The sequence below is a fragment of the Salvelinus alpinus genome, chromosome 20, assembly GCF_045679555.1.
Source record: "Salvelinus alpinus chromosome 20, SLU_Salpinus.1, whole genome shotgun sequence".
Taxonomy (NCBI): Eukaryota; Metazoa; Chordata; class Actinopteri; order Salmoniformes; family Salmonidae; genus Salvelinus; species Salvelinus alpinus.
Window position 1 is genome coordinate 33,529,414 of NC_092105.1, and position 14,708 is coordinate 33,544,121.

Below are 14,708 nucleotides of genomic sequence, written 5' to 3' on the forward strand. Positions count from 1 at the left end.
AAGAAAAACAGGCCTTATTCCTAAAATAAAATCCCAATTTCAGCTTAAAATTTTTTGTAAGTTGTTGAATATGCAATTTAAAAGAGAGGCCGTCATCAATTAAAATTCCAAGATATTTATATGAGGTTACAACCTCAATCTCCTTGCCCTGACAGGTAGTAATAGGTGAAAGGTTCAGAGGTCTATTTCTTGCTTTAGAAAACACCATTTGTTTAGTTTTGTCAGTATTGAGGATAAGCTTCAATTGACACAAGGTATGTTGAACAGTATAAAAAGCAGTTTGCAAGTTCTGGAAAGCTTTTGTAAGAGACGAGGCACAACAGTAAATAACAGTATCATCAGCATAAAAATGAAGTTGCGCATTTTGGACATTTTTGTCTAAATCATTTATATAAATAGTGAATAAGAGCGGACCAAGTACAGAGCCTTGGGGCACACCATTAAAGACAGACAATTTAACAGACATAAGCCCATCAAATTGAGTGCACTGAGTTCTATCAGACAGATAGTTAGCATGCAACTGCATGCTCTGAAAGACCTACACTCGACAATCTCTGCCTTAGTATAGCATGATCAACTGTATCAAAAGCCTTAGAGAGATCAATAAAAAGTGAGACACAGTGCTGTTTTTTGTCAAGGGCTTCAGTGATATCATTTAAAACCTTCATGGCTGCTGTAATTGTGCTATGCTTCTTCCTGAAGCCCGATTGGTACATTGATCAAATAGAGTTAGTAAATAAAAACTCTTTTAGCTGTTCACTCACAAGGGTTTCAAGTATTTTCACCAGGGGTGACAGCTTTGAGATTGGCCTATAATTATTTAAAAGAGTTGGATCTCCCCCTTTTAAAAGTGGTAGGACAAATGCTGATTTCCAGATTTTCAGAATTTCATTACATTCCAGGGTTAGATTGAACAGATATGTAAGTGGTTCAGCTATGAAATCAGCTGCCAGATATAACTGTGCATATTGCTGTTATTATAAATAAAGATGAAAGAGTGTTTGCCTTTGTTATATCTAATGTACTATGTTTTCTCATACCATAAGGTTGAGGAGTTCCCAGTGTCAACTCTACGATAACATGAAAATGCAGGCCCCTGTAATGCATCCTATCGAAGTTAGACAGGCATGGTCTGTCCTGGGCATTGATCTCATATGCCCTTTTTGAGAAGAGAACTGTGGCTGGTAACCAGTATGCCCTAACCATTACTGACCACTTCAGCAAATGGGCGATTGTTGAACTCTTGGAGGGCAAATCGTAAACAGAGATCGCTTCAATAGTCACCAACAAACTTCTTAATTTTGGGCTTGTGGACAACATCATCACTGACCGGGGAGTGGAGTTTGCAAATGATGTACATAGTCCTCGTACACCTGATTCATATTTAGTCATTTATTTGCAAAGGTATTTAAATCCTTATAAACTCAAAACCCAAACAGGATGTTCAGACAAACAGCAAGGTCCTTCTTCCTTTGGGTGTGTGTCCACTTAATGTTATATGTGACACATTGAAGACTAATTTGCCTAAGTCATTGGAAATGGCTGGTGCATGAGGTCTCATGAGATATGCATGCATTTAATATTTTCGACAGGTCTTCAATGGTGCGTAAAAGTAGATCAGAGTGTATGATTCAAAGGGCCCCTGCCAAAGCATCTGGTCACAGGGTCTAGATTTGCTGAGGTGCATCAACCCTCGCCATACTTCAATTCCAAAACACATGGAAAATCGTGGTTGTGGTAAATAAACCCTTTACACTTGTGGGATTTGGCCTATATGGATAGGGCTAAATGTGAATGTTTTTTACAGAAGAAATATGAAAAGCATACACTACCGTTCAAAAGTTTGGGGTCACTTAGAAATGTCCTTGTTTTTGAAAGAAAAGCTAATTTTTTGTCCATTAAAATGACATCAAATTGATCAGAAATACAGTGTAGACATTATGTCACGTTCGTTATAGCGATGAGACCAAAGCACAGCGTGATTTGAATGCATCTTCTTTTAATAAAGAAAGAACACAGAATGAACTATACAAAAACAACAAAACGAACGTGAAGCTATATAATCATAGTGCTGACACAAGCAACTAAACATAGACATAGATAATCACCCACGAAATACTCAAGGAATATGGCTGCCTAAATATGGTTCCCAATCAGAGACAACGATAAACAGCTGCCTCTAATTGAGAACCAATCTAGGCAACCATAGACATACAAAACCCCTAGACTGGTCCCAAACCCCATAAACATACAAAAACCCTAGACAGGACAAAAACATATAATCACCCATGTCACACCCTAGCCTAACCAAAATAATAAAAATAAAATACTAAGGTCAGGGCGTGACACATTATTAATGTTGTAAATGACTATTGCAGCTGGAAACGGCAGATTTTTTATGGAATATCTACATAGGCGTACAGAGTCCCATTATCAGAAACCATCACTCCTGTGTTCCAATGTCACGTTGTGTTAGCTAATCAAAGTTTATAATTTTAACCTTTTCACACGTACCAACACACAGTTGTGATCATTCTACAGTGGTCCCTGTAGCGTACGATCAAACTGGTGTGATTAGAACGCTTATTTAGAACACTTATTTAGAACGGCCAGGTTCGTATGATTCGACAATCAGCATTTGAGCTGGCCACTGTTTTTTTCAGAAACATTTTGCACAAACACAGTCCTTACAAAGTCCAGAATGTGAGCAGTTTCATTTTGATGGCAATGTTCAGACATTCACAGAAGTAGCTACAGTATGTAGGCTACATTTGTCCTAGCACTAACTGAGAAAAGATTGACATAACACAAGCATCATATTTTTATAACTCTTGGCTGACATAAACTACAATATGAATTAGCTAATAGCAATTACTATTTATAATTAACTTCTTTGGGACAGGGGGGCAGTATTGAGTAGCTCGGATAAAAAGGTGCCCAGAGTAAACTGCCTGCTACTCATGACAAATTGCTAATATATGCATATTATTAGTAGATTTTGATAGAAAACACTCCGAAGTTTCTAAAACTGTTTGAATGAAGTCTGTGAGTATACCAGTACTCATATGGCAGGCAAAAACCTGAGAAAAAATCCAACCAGGAAGTGGGAAATCTGATATTTGTAGGTTTTCAACTCTTTGCCTATCGAAGATACAGTGGGATATTGGTCATATTGCACTTCCTAAGGCTTACACTAGATGTCAACAGTCTTTAGAACCTTGTTTGATGCTTCTACTGTTAAGGAGGGGGAATGAGGGCTCTTTGAGTCAGGGCTCTGGCAGAGTGCCATTAGCTGACAAGGCTCGTTCACGTGAGAGAGTTAGCTTGCGTTCCATTGCATTTCTGCAGACAAAGGAATTCGCAGGTTGGAACATTATTGAAGATTTATGTTAAGTATCAAAAAAAATATGTAAAAAATATTTGATGAAAAAAAATGTGGCCTTACTGCTATTAGCCCATACAAACGCGTTGAATAAGAGATTCACTACATGGAACAACAGATAGTCCCCCCAAAAATCTATAGGAAGTTTGTTCTGAAGTCTCTGTCCTATATCTGAGAGATATAAGAAAGATAAGGAAACTTTATTTAACACCTTATTTTTGGCACTAAACAGACTCCATATATAATTCCATTCATTTTTTCAACTGGTACCGGGGGACCTTCAGACGAGTCTTATGAGACCTGTGGGGGTCATGGAATCTCATCTTTCCATAGAGGGGTCATAATAGTTTTTAGGCCGAACCGTTCGGATGCTACAGACAATTTTGCGAGAAGACTGATTTTTGGAATGTCTCATGGTCTGACAAATACCACTCTAGCTCTGTCACCTTTCACTACAAATGCGGAAGAGTGACATACGTAGGGGATGTGGTTATTTGAGACGCATCCAATGCAAAAAAACAGATATCTGTAGCTTAAACTGACAGGCTTGTATTGGGATTTTTTATTGAGCTAATTAGATTTCTAGGGGGCCTGGACATCGACATTAGGGGGTGTAAACCCTTTACAGACCCTTACCTAAGTGTTACCTAATATACTTTTTTTGGTGTTACTTAAAGTGATGCCAGAAAGGTACGGTATAATTTCAGCCAGTAGCACTCACGAGTCAAAACGTATCACTGAAAATAGGGAACATCATCATCCATTATTAGAATTTTGGGGCGGATGCAATATGTATGATATGTTAACAATTACAAAATCGTTTTTTAAAAAGTGCTTAATAAGATCCCATTCAATCTCCTTAAGAGGGATTAAAAAATGTAAAGATGATTCATTTATTTGAAATATTTTTTTATAATACACAATGCTATTTAAAGTTTTGTAACAGTTTTTCTAGTATCATGGTTATGAACCACAAAGGTTAGTTAAGTAACTACTCACAATTGATTATGTATTCACTGGTTAGGAATGTCTGTCTACGTTAAGTCAGCACACTGAACAAAAGATGAGTAATAATACATAGTTTAACCTAAAAGATTTTCACTCTTAAAACCATATGTGTGATTTCCTCTACTATAACATTGAGTCATTATACCAGCATTTAAAAAAGGCATCTTTCAAACTTTTTCAAAAAAGTATTGCACAATGTATGGAGAACCTTCCATTTCAAGGCTGTTACTAACTGTTGTAAACTCTCAAACGGTTTTGTTACTTTGTTTGAGAAACAGTCGATTTGGAAATAGCCTTTCTAAAGACTGAGGGATCCAGTCCCTGAAAATGTGGACGTCAACTCAGTAGCCTCAGTAGGCCTCTAGAGCATGATGCTGATGCAGGGGTTTGAACAATGGAGCTAGGGATTCTTTAGGTTTGGTCAGGTATAAAAGAAAGGGTTAAACCAGGTAGAAAGTCAGTTCAGGAGCAGCAACCAGCAGCACAGTGAGCAAATATGTCCAACACCAGCATGAACATGGGCAGGGTAAGCACTGGCAAGATTTCTTAGAATTATTTTTACTTTAATTTTCAGAGATTGTTATACAAAAGGGCTCTTGTGCTCTACGCACCCCTAACTACAACATGATCATTTTACTTATCCCAATAACCTGGTTACCAGTGGGACTAAATAGCGCTGCAAATTCCTCTAAAATGTTTGTTTCCTACAATTGTTTAATTCAAAGATATGATTCCCTTTTATTTTCAGGCCACCTTCTACGAGGACAGGAACTTCCAGGGCCGCTCTTATGAGTGCAGCTCCGACTGCCCTGACATGTCTTCCTACATGAGCAGGTGCCAATCCTGCAGGGTTCAGAGCGGCTGCTTCATGGGGTACGAGCGCCCCAACTACATGGGAAACCAGTTCTTCATGAGGAGGGGAGAGTACTCAGACTATCAGAGTATGATGGGAATTACCGATGGTATCAGGTCCTGCCGCATGATCCCCATGGTAAGCCATATGATATTCAGGCTGCTGTAACAGTCCCACTAGAAGTAGCCGTGTGAAGTCCATAATCACACAAATCATATTGGCCATGTGAGCTTATCAACAGTATGGTGTAGTCAGTAATTATTTCAAATATTTGCATTTCCCAAATAACAGCACCGTGGAAACTTCAGGATGAGGATCTACGAGAGGGAGAACTTCGGAGGTCAGATGCACGAGATGATGGACGACTGTGACTCCATCCAGGAGCGTTACCGTATGTCTGACTGCCAGTCCTGCAACGTGATGGACGGCCACTGGCTGATGTATGAGCAGCCCCACTTCAGAGGCAGGCAGATGTACATGAGGCCTGGAGAGTACAGGAACTTCAGAGATATGGGCATGGGAATGGGAGGCATGAGCGGTGGCATGAGGTTCATGAGCATGAGGCGTATCATGGATAACATGACTATGTAATTTTCTCAAAGGTTGAACGGAAATTGTTGATTAAATTTCTTTCAACATTTTAAAACTGCTACATTTTCTTATTTTTGTGATTGTTTTACTCAGAGCACTCCATGTTTAAACATTTCATTATTTCACTCTCCTACATCTTTAGCATTTCAGATACCTGTGTAGATATCTGTTTGTTCACAATAGATGTATGCTGATGTAAAATAATATCCAGTGATAGTTAAAATCTTTAATTTAGAAAATATTACTTGATCCTGCTATATTATTTTGCAATGCTCAATTGTAATGATTTTCTAATAAACTCACTTAGAAAAATGTAAAAAGATAACAGAGTTATCTAAAATAATAATTATAGGGTGGGAGGAAGGTTAGCAACAATTAATTTGCATTTGTTTACAAATCTCATATCTATAAAACCACGGTCAAGGTGTAATTAGACATGCAGCAAACAAGTATAAAAGTTGTACTAGGTAACAATGTGTACCTAAATGATAACCTAAATACATGGAAGAATGCCAATACAAGTGTACATTGTTAAGCAAATTATTTTTACAACTCATTTATTTACTGTTGTATATTATAATAATCACAATTCAAAAGGCACTCGCACATCTGAGCTAACTTTGTTGCAGGTGCATGGTAACAGTTGAATAAGATGAGAAAAAAGAAGAAACCCGCACACTGCTCTTGCTAGTATCACTACTCTTTATTAAGCTTTACGTATCGGCCTCAAGGCCTTTGTCAGAGCTTTTGTGTGTGTTCACAACCTGTACCCCTATGTAGACACTACTTTACCCACATACGTTCAATGTATCAAATGGCGTTGGAGTCGATGGAAAATAAGCAAGTGTTACCAAATATAAAAATGTGCATTTCATTTATTTAACCAGGTAGGCCAGTTGAGAACAAGTTCTCATTTACACCTGGCCAAGATAAAGCAAAGCAGTGCAACAAAACTGTCACGACTTCCGCCGAAGTCGGTCTCTCTCCTTGTTCGGGCAGCGTTCGGCGGTCGACGTCACCGGTCTTCTAGCCATCGCCGCTCACCCTTTCATTTTCCATATGTTTTGTCTTGTTTCCCCGCACACCTGGTTCACATTCCCTCATCAGACTAAATGTATATTACCCTCTGCTTCCCCCATGTCTGTGTGTGGAATTGTTCTTTGTGTAGGGTGTTACGCTACAGGCTGGCTTGCGCTAGGTTTGTTTCAAACCTAGGTTTGTTTGGTTCATTCATGTTACCGTGGTTGTGCTTTGTGCTGCCTCGCCTGTGCCTTTGGGCCAGGGTGTATATTAATGTTCTCCTGTTATCACACATCTCTGCTCTCCTGCGCTTGACTTCCCGGCAATCAGTCACTCACCCCGTTACAGAATTCCACACCTATCAAAGAAGTCAGCAGGAGCGGGTGCCCCCGTTGTGGGGTAAGTGACTGGTTGCTGGGAAGTCAGGCGCAGGAGAGCAGAGATGGGTGATAACAGGAGAACTTTAATATACACCCTGGCCCAAAGGTGATGCTTCAGCTGTCATGGACAGCGGTCCTGACTATGGACCGCTGGGAGAGACAGGGAGTCCCTCCAGCGCCCCCACCAGCACAACAGGGGTCTCCACTACTCGCCTCCCCTGCACCCGGTCCCAGTTGGATTCGTCTCTGTATCTGGGGACCGTCCACCCGGCTCTTTTGGGACGTGAGAGGGTGTCCGCCCCCGTCTCGTGCCTCTCGGGGAAAGCCCTGGAGTGGGCAAACGCCGTGTGGGTAGAAGGAGATGCGGCGCTGGACCACTTCGAGGTGTTTGCCCGCCGCATCCTGGCAGTCTTCGACCACCCGCCCGAGTGTAGAATGGCGGGTGAACGTCTCTTCCACCTGAGGCAGGGGACGAGGAGCGCCCAGGAGTTCGCCCTGGACTTCCGGACCCTGGCCGCCGGAGCGGGATGGAACGACAGGGCCCTGATCGACCAATACTTGGGTCAAACGTTTCGGGGAGCCTTCCACAAGCTTCCCACAATAAGTTGGGTGAATTTTGGCCCATTCCTCCTGACAGAGCTGGTGTAACTGAATCAGGTTTGTAGGACTCCTTGCTCGCACACACTTTTTCAGTTCAGCCCACACATTTTCTATAGGATTGAGGTCAGTACTGTATAGTGGCCACTCCAATACATTGACTTTGTTGTCCTTAAGCCATTTTGCCACAACTTTGGAAGTATGCTTGGGGTCAATGTCCATTTGGAAGACCCATTTGCGACCAAGCTTTAACTTCCTGACTGATGTCTTGAGATGTTGCTTCAATACATCCACATCATTTTCATCCCTCATGAAGTCATCTATTTTGTGAAGTGCACCAGTCCCTCCTGCAGCAAAGCAACCCCACAACATGATGCTGCCACCCCCATGCTTCACGGTAGGGATGGTGTTCTTCGGCTTGCAAGGCTCGCCCTTTTTCCTCCAAACATAACGATGGTCATTATGGCCAAACAGTTCAACTTTTGTTTCATCAGACCAGATGACATTTTTCCAAAAAGTACGATCTTTGTCCCCATGTGCAGTTGCAAACCGTAGTCTGGCTTTTTTTATGGCGGTTTTGGAGCAGCGGCTTTTTCCTTGCTGATCGGACTTTCAGGTTATGTCGATATAGGACTCGTTTTACTCTGGATGTAGATACTTTTGTACCTGTTTCCTCCAGGATCTTCACAAGGTCCTTTGCTGTAGTTTTGGGATTGATTTGCACTTTTCGCACCAAATTACGTTCATCTCCAGGAGACAGAACACCTCTCCTTCCTGAGCGGTATGATGGCTGCGTGGTCTCATGGTGTTTATACTTGCAGACTATTGTTTGGACAGATGAACATGGTACCTTCAGGTGTTTGGAAATTGCTCCCAAGGATGAACCAGAGGTCTTGGCTGATTTCTTTTGATTTTCCAATGATGTCAAGCTTAGAGGCACTGAGTTTGACTTCCGTCAACGGGCTTTTGTACTGGAGGAGAGAAGGGCATGTTTCATAGTTCTCAACCAATGTCTGTTCATTTGGCCGTGGCCACTGAGTGAGCATAAGTATACTTATGAAAACAATTCTCTCATCCCTTACCTGCCCGCCAGTCCAGCATCACTACTCTGGATGGTTCTGACTTAGAATATGTGGACAACTACAAATACCTAGGTTTCTGGTTAGACTGTAAACTCTCCTTCCAGACTCACATTAAGCATCTCCAATCCAAAATTAAATCCAGAATTGGCTTCTTATTTCGCAACAAAGCATCCTTCACTCATGTTGCCAAACATACCCTCGTAAAACTGACCATCCTACTGATCCTCGACTTCGGCGATGTCATTTACAAAATAGCCTCCAACACTACTCAACAAATTGGATGCAGTCTATCACAGTGCCATCTGTTTTGTCACCAAAGCCCCATATACTACCCAACACTGTGACCTGTACGCTCTCGTTGGCTGGCCCTCGCTTCATACTCGTCGCCAAACCCACTGGCTCCAGGTCATCTACAAGTCTCTGCTAGGTAAAGCCCCGCCTTATCTCAGCCTACTGGTCACCATAGCAGCATGCTCTCCAGCAGGTATATCTCACTGGTCACCCCCAAAGCCAATTCTTCCTTTGGCCGCCTTTCCTTCCAGTTCTCTGCTGCCAATAACTGGAATGAACTGCAAAAGTAACTGAAGCAAAAGACTCATATCTCCCTCACTAGCTTTAAGCACCAGCTGTCAGACCAGCTCACAGATCACTGCACCTGTACATAGCCCATCTGTAAATAGCCGATCCAACTACCTCATCCTCATACTGCATTTATTTATTATCTTGCTCCTTTGAACCCCAGTATCTCTACTTGCACATTCATCTTCTGCACATCTACCATTCCAGTATTCAATTGCTATATTGTAATTACTTCGCTACCATGGCCTATTTAAATCAAATCAAATCAACAAAAAAAATGTCACATACACATGGTTAGCAGATGTTAATGCGAGTGTAGCGAAATGCTTGTGCTTCTAGTTCCGACAATGCAGTAATAACCAACGAGTAATCTAACCTAACAATTCCACAACTACTAGCTTATACACACAAGTGTAAAGGGATAAAGAATATGTACATAAAGATATATGAATGAGTGATGGTACAAAATGGCATATGCAAGATGCAGTAGATGGTATAGAGTACAGTATATACATATGAGATGAGTAATGTAGGGTATATAAACATAAAGTGGCATAGTTTAAAGTGGCTAGTGATACATGTATTACATAAAGATGGCAAGATGCAGTAGATGATATAGAGTACAGTATATACATATACATATGAGATGAGTAATGTAGGGTATGTAAACATTATATTAAGTGGCTTTGTTTAAAGTGGCTAGTGATACATTTTTCCATAAATTTCCATCAATTCCCATTATTAAAGTGGCTGGAGTTGAGTCAGTATGTTGGCAGCGGCCACTAAATGTTAGTGGTGGCTGTTTAACAGTCTGATGGCCTATTTATTCCCACTGGTAACCATGTGTCATGACATTGCATTGTTGGGTGAGGTTCATGACCCCATAAATACCTTTCCCCCTTTTGTCTCCACTCTACAGAAGGGTCTCTTGGAAAGCCCTGTGCTACCACAGAGAACGTATGGTAACATCCAAAGGTTGTGGAATGGAACAATATTTCCCTTTCTCAATCAGTTGAAAGTGTCCATGGGTAATTAAAGAATATGATGTCAGATCAGTTGTTGTCTGGGACATTATATGGGAATAAATAGCAAATTCCTCTCAAAAGTTTTTTTCAAACAATTGTTTAAACAATTGTTTAATTCATAAATGAATGCTTTTTATTTTCAGGCCACCTTCTACGAAGACAGGAACTTCCAGGGCCGCTCTTATGAGTGCAGCTCCGACTGCCCTGACATGTCTTCCTACATGAGCAGGTGCCAATCCTGCAGAGTTCAGAGCGGCTGCTTCCTGTTGTACGAGGGCCCCAACTTCATGGGAAACTCGTACTTCATGAGGGGAGAGTACTGACTACCATAGTATGATGGGAATTACCGATGGTGTCAGGTCCTGACGCATGATCCCAATGGTAGGATGAAAATACAGTTGAAGTCGGAAGTTTACATACACCTTAGCCAAATACATTTAAACTCAGTTTTTCACAATTCCTGACATTTAATCCTAGTAAAAATTCCCTGTCTTAGGTCAGTTAGGATCACCACAATATTTTAAGGATGTGAAACGTCCGAATAATAGTAGAAAGAATGGTTTATTTCAGCTTTAATTTCATCACATTCCCAGTGGGTCAGAAGTTTACATACACTCAATTAGTATTTGGTAGCAATGCATTTAAATTGTTTAACTTGGGTAAAACGTTTCAGGTAGCCTTCCACAAGCTTCCCACAATAAGTTGGGTGAATTTTGGCCCATTCCTCCTGACAGAGCTGGTGTAACTGTGTCAGGTTTGTAGGCCTCCTTGCTCGCACATGCTTTTTCAGCTCTGCCCACACATTTTCTATGGGATTGAGGTCAGGGCTTTGTGATGGCCACTCCAATACCTTGACTTTGTTATCCTTAAGCCATTTTGCCACAACTTTGGAAGTATGCTTGGGGTCAATGTCCATTTGGAAGACCCATTTGCGACCAAGCTTTAACTTCCTGACTGATGTCTTGAGATGTTGCTTCAATATATCCACATAATTTTCCTTTCACATGAAGCCATCTATTTTGTGAAGTTCACCAGTCCCTCCTGCAGCAATGCACCCCCACAACATGATGCTGCCACCCCTGTGCTTCACGGTTGGGATGGTGTTCATCGGCTTGCAAGCCTGCCCCTTTTTCCTCCAAACTTAACGATGGTCATTATGGCCAAACAGTTCTATTTTTGTTTCCTCAGACAAGAGGACATTTCTCCAAAAAGTACGATCTTTGTCCCCATGTGCAGTTGCAAACCGAAATCTTGCATTTTTATAGCGGTTGTGGAGCAGTGACCTCTTCCTTGCTGAGCAGCCTTTCAGGTTATGTCGATATAGGTTATGTCGACGACTCGTTTTACTGTGGATATAGATACTTTTGTACCTGTTTCCTTCAGCATCTTCACAAGGTCCTTTGCTGTTGTTCTGGGATTGATTTGCACTTTTCTCACCAAAGTACGTTAATCTCCTTCCTGAGCAATTTGACGGCTGCGTGGTCCCATGGTGTTTATACTTGCGTACTATTGTTTGTACAGATGAACGTGGTACCTTCAGGTGTTTGGAAATTGCTCCCAATGATGAACCAGACTTGTGGAGGTCTACAATTTTTTTCTGAGGTCTTGGCTGATTTCTTTTGATTTTCCCATGATGTCAAGCAAAGAGGCAATGAGTTTGAAGGTAGGCCTTGTAATACATCCATAGTTACACCTTCAATTGACTCAAATTATGTCAATTAGCCTATCAGAAGCTTCTAAAGCCATGACATAATTTTCTGGAATTTTCCAATCTGTTTAAAGGCACAGTGTCACGCCCTGGCCTTAGTATTCTTTGTTTTCTTTATTATTTTAGTTAGGTCAGGGTGTGACATGGGTAATTTATGTGGGTTTGTAGTGTCCAGGGTGATTGTAAGGTTTAGGGGGTTTATTTAGAGTAGTTGGGTTTATGTTTAGTATAGTTGTCTAGCTGTGTCTATGTTGTGAGTAGTTGTCTAGGAAAGTCTATGGTTGCCTGAATGGGTTCCCAATTAGAGACAGCTGGTTTCTGTTGTCTCTGATTGGGAGCCATATTTAAGGTAGCCATGGGCTTTAGTTTGTTGTGGGGAATTGTCTATGTCTGAACGTTTGTAGCCTGTGTGTGTGCACTACGTTTATTAGCTTCACGGTCGTTTATTGTTTTTGTTAGTTTGTAAGTGTTTTGTTTCGTTTTGCCTTCTTCTATAATAAAAGGAAGATGGCTTATTTTCCACATGCTGCGTTTTGGTCCGTCTCTCCTCCACACGATCGTGACACACAGTCAACTTAGTGTATGTAAACTTCTGACCCACTGGAATTGTGATACAGTGAATTATAAGTGAAATAATCTGTCTGTAAACAAAATGACTTGTGTCATGCACAAACTAGATGTCCTAACCGACTTGCCAAAACTATAGTTTGTTATCAAGAAATTTGTGGAGTGTTTGAAAAACAAGTTTAATTGACTCCAACCTAAGTGTATGTAAACTTCCGACTTCAACTGTATGTCATATTAAAATAGACGTATCTTGTCATTGAAAATAAAACTCATATTACAAAGGATTTATATATAATTTCTCTGATCAATAAAACCTGTTATTTTCCGCTAACAGCACAGAGGAAACTTCAGGATGAGGATCTACGAGAGGGAGAACTTTGGAGGTCAGATGCACGAGATGATGGAATACTGTGACTCCATCCAGGAGCGTTACCGCATGTTCGACTGCCAGTCCTGCAACGTGATGGACGGCCACTGGCTGATGTACGAGCAGCCCCACTATAGAGGCAGGCAGATGTACATGAGGCCTGGAGAGCACAGGAGCTTCAGAGTTATGGGCATGGGAATGGGAAGCATGAGCTTCATGAGCATGAGGCGTATCATGGACAGCATGTCTATGTAATTTCCTCAAACGTTGAACGAAAATTGTTGATTAAATTCATTTTAAAATGTTAACAATACTCGTCTGTTTTTCTCTTTCTTTTACTCAGGGCAATACAGCTTTAAGCATTTCACTATTTCACTCCCTACATTTAACATTTAAATGGTTCTGTATAGATATGATTGTGTACAATAGATGCATACTGGATGGAAAGTGATATCCAATAATATCTCAGATCTTTAATTTAGAATAGATTACTCGATCCTGCAATGTTATTTTGCAATGCACAATAAAGTATTTACAAAGTAAGATAAGAGTCATCTAAAACAATATTTATATGGTGAAATGAAGGCTAGCACAAATTAATTTGCATTTGTTTACAAATCTTACATTTTCACAACTCATTTACTTGATTGCACAATCGGAGAGCCCAGCCAACAGCAAGTAGCAGGTATCCAGACGGGAGATGACAAGTACCATGTCATGTGGTTCTTTAAAGAGTAACCATCTAACCTATCACATCTATAAACAGTCAACTTATTAACATAACCTTGTATCATATCACCATTTTGAACAGTCGTAACCTCCTTGTATCATATCACCATTTTGAACAGTCGTAACCTCCTTGTGTCATATCTGCTCCTGCTACGCCCTCTGGTTTTCATCCCGTGTCTTCTTGACCTGCAGTTACTCCCCCTGTACACTCTCTTCCTCTCCCTCTCTCTCTGTGTGTGATTGTGTGGTTGGAGACAGGTGTGCTGGAGTCAGAGCAGATCCCTACCAGCTGCAAGTTGACGCTTGAAGTTAGTGAGGGAGATATAAGTCTCCATCTTCAGTGATTTTTGCAATTCGTTCCAGTCACAGGCAGCCGAGAACTGGAAGGAAAGGCGGCCAAATGAGGTGTTGGCTTTTGGGATGATCAGTGAGATATACCTGCTGGAGTGCGTGCTACGGGTGGGTGTTGTTATCGTGACCAGTGAACTGAGATAAGGCGGAGCTTTACCTAACATGGACCTATAGATGACATGGAGCCAGTGGGTCTGGCGACGAATATGTAGCGAGGGCCAGCCGACTAGAGCATACAGGTCGCAGTGGTGGGTGGTATAAGATGTTTTAGTAACAAAACGGATGGCACTATGATAAACTGCATCTAGTTTGCTGAGTAGAGTATTGGAAGCTTTTTTGTAGATGACATCGCCGAAGTCGAGGATCGATAGGATAGTCAGTTTTACTAGGGTAAGTTTGGCGGCGTGAGTGAAGGAGGCTTTGTTGCGAAATAGAAAGCCGATTCTTGATTTGATTTTGGGTTGGAGAT

General features: G+C 41.2%; 1 protein-coding gene and 1 pseudogene across 1 annotated transcript; both read left to right on the plus strand.

The window, feature by feature from the left end:
- The first annotated feature begins 4,808 nt into the window (after nucleotides 1-4,808).
- On the plus strand, nucleotides 4,809-5,843 carry LOC139546694 (gamma-crystallin M3-like). The gene is made up of 3 exons (XM_071355386.1): nucleotides 4,809-4,916; nucleotides 5,139-5,381; nucleotides 5,535-5,843. Exons 1-3 carry the CDS (start codon nucleotides 4,887-4,889, stop codon nucleotides 5,832-5,834), a joined length of 573 nt encoding a protein of 190 aa, XP_071211487.1. The 5' UTR covers nucleotides 4,809-4,886; the 3' UTR covers nucleotides 5,835-5,843.
- Nucleotides 5,844-7,357: 1,514 nt separating this feature from the next.
- On the plus strand, nucleotides 7,358-13,467 carry LOC139547108 (gamma-crystallin M3-like; annotated as a pseudogene).
- The last annotated feature ends 1,241 nt before the right edge of the window (nucleotides 13,468-14,708 follow it).

Excerpts from the sequence above, each read along its gene's own strand:
- LOC139546694 (XM_071355386.1), top strand. The coding sequence starts at position 4,887 with ATGTCCAACACCAGCATGAACATGGGCAGG. Across the intron at positions 4,917-5,138 it reads CCAGCATGAACATGGGCAGG|GCCACCTTCTACGAGGACAG; the intron begins GTAAGCACTGGC and ends TTTTATTTTCAG. Across the intron at positions 5,382-5,534 it reads CCTGCCGCATGATCCCCATG|CACCGTGGAAACTTCAGGAT; the intron begins GTAAGCCATATG and ends CCCAAATAACAG.